Source organism: Lutra lutra, chromosome 3 (assembly GCF_902655055.1).
Source record: "Lutra lutra chromosome 3, mLutLut1.2, whole genome shotgun sequence".
Taxonomy (NCBI): domain Eukaryota; kingdom Metazoa; phylum Chordata; class Mammalia; order Carnivora; family Mustelidae; genus Lutra; species Lutra lutra.
Genome location: NC_062280.1, coordinates 32567056 through 32567467, shown reverse-complemented (window position 1 = coordinate 32567467; position 412 = coordinate 32567056). Strand labels below are relative to the sequence as shown.

Below are 412 nucleotides of genomic sequence, written 5' to 3'. Positions count from 1 at the left end.
TTTTTTTTTTGGCTGTTATAAAAGTTTATTTAACAAAAAAGCTCAATATGAAAATGCACACAATCTGATTTTTATATTGTAGTAAAACAGGTACTATGGAGAGGGGACATGTGGAAGCAGTTGATTCTTCTGATGAACACATCCATTGTTTATACTCGTTCTAAGGCTTCTAACATGATGATACTATTTCCTCGTATTACCACCATTCCAATATTGTTCTGTTGCCCACTAGTTGCCATCTCCACACATTCATCTATCACAAGATTCATAAATGGATCGAACCCCCGTAATATTCCTTGAACATGTCTGCCACCATTTAATTTCAATGATAATTTCTTGTCCATAAATTTTTTCAACTCGGGAGGGTGAGCTTTGCTCATGGTGTCTACTCGGCGAGCTCAAAGACACCTCC

General features: G+C 36.9%; 1 protein-coding gene across 1 annotated transcript; it reads right to left on the bottom strand.

Moving 5' to 3' along the window:
- Positions 1-412, bottom strand: LOC125095203 (small nuclear ribonucleoprotein G). Its single transcript, XM_047721338.1, has one exon. It carries the CDS (start codon positions 378-380, stop codon positions 150-152), a length of 231 nt encoding a protein of 76 aa, XP_047577294.1. The 5' UTR covers positions 381-412; the 3' UTR covers positions 1-149.

Coding starts and splice junctions, on each gene's coding strand:
- LOC125095203 (XM_047721338.1), bottom strand. CDS start 380: ATGAGCAAAGCTCACCCTCCCGAGTTGAAAAAATTTATGGACAAGAAA.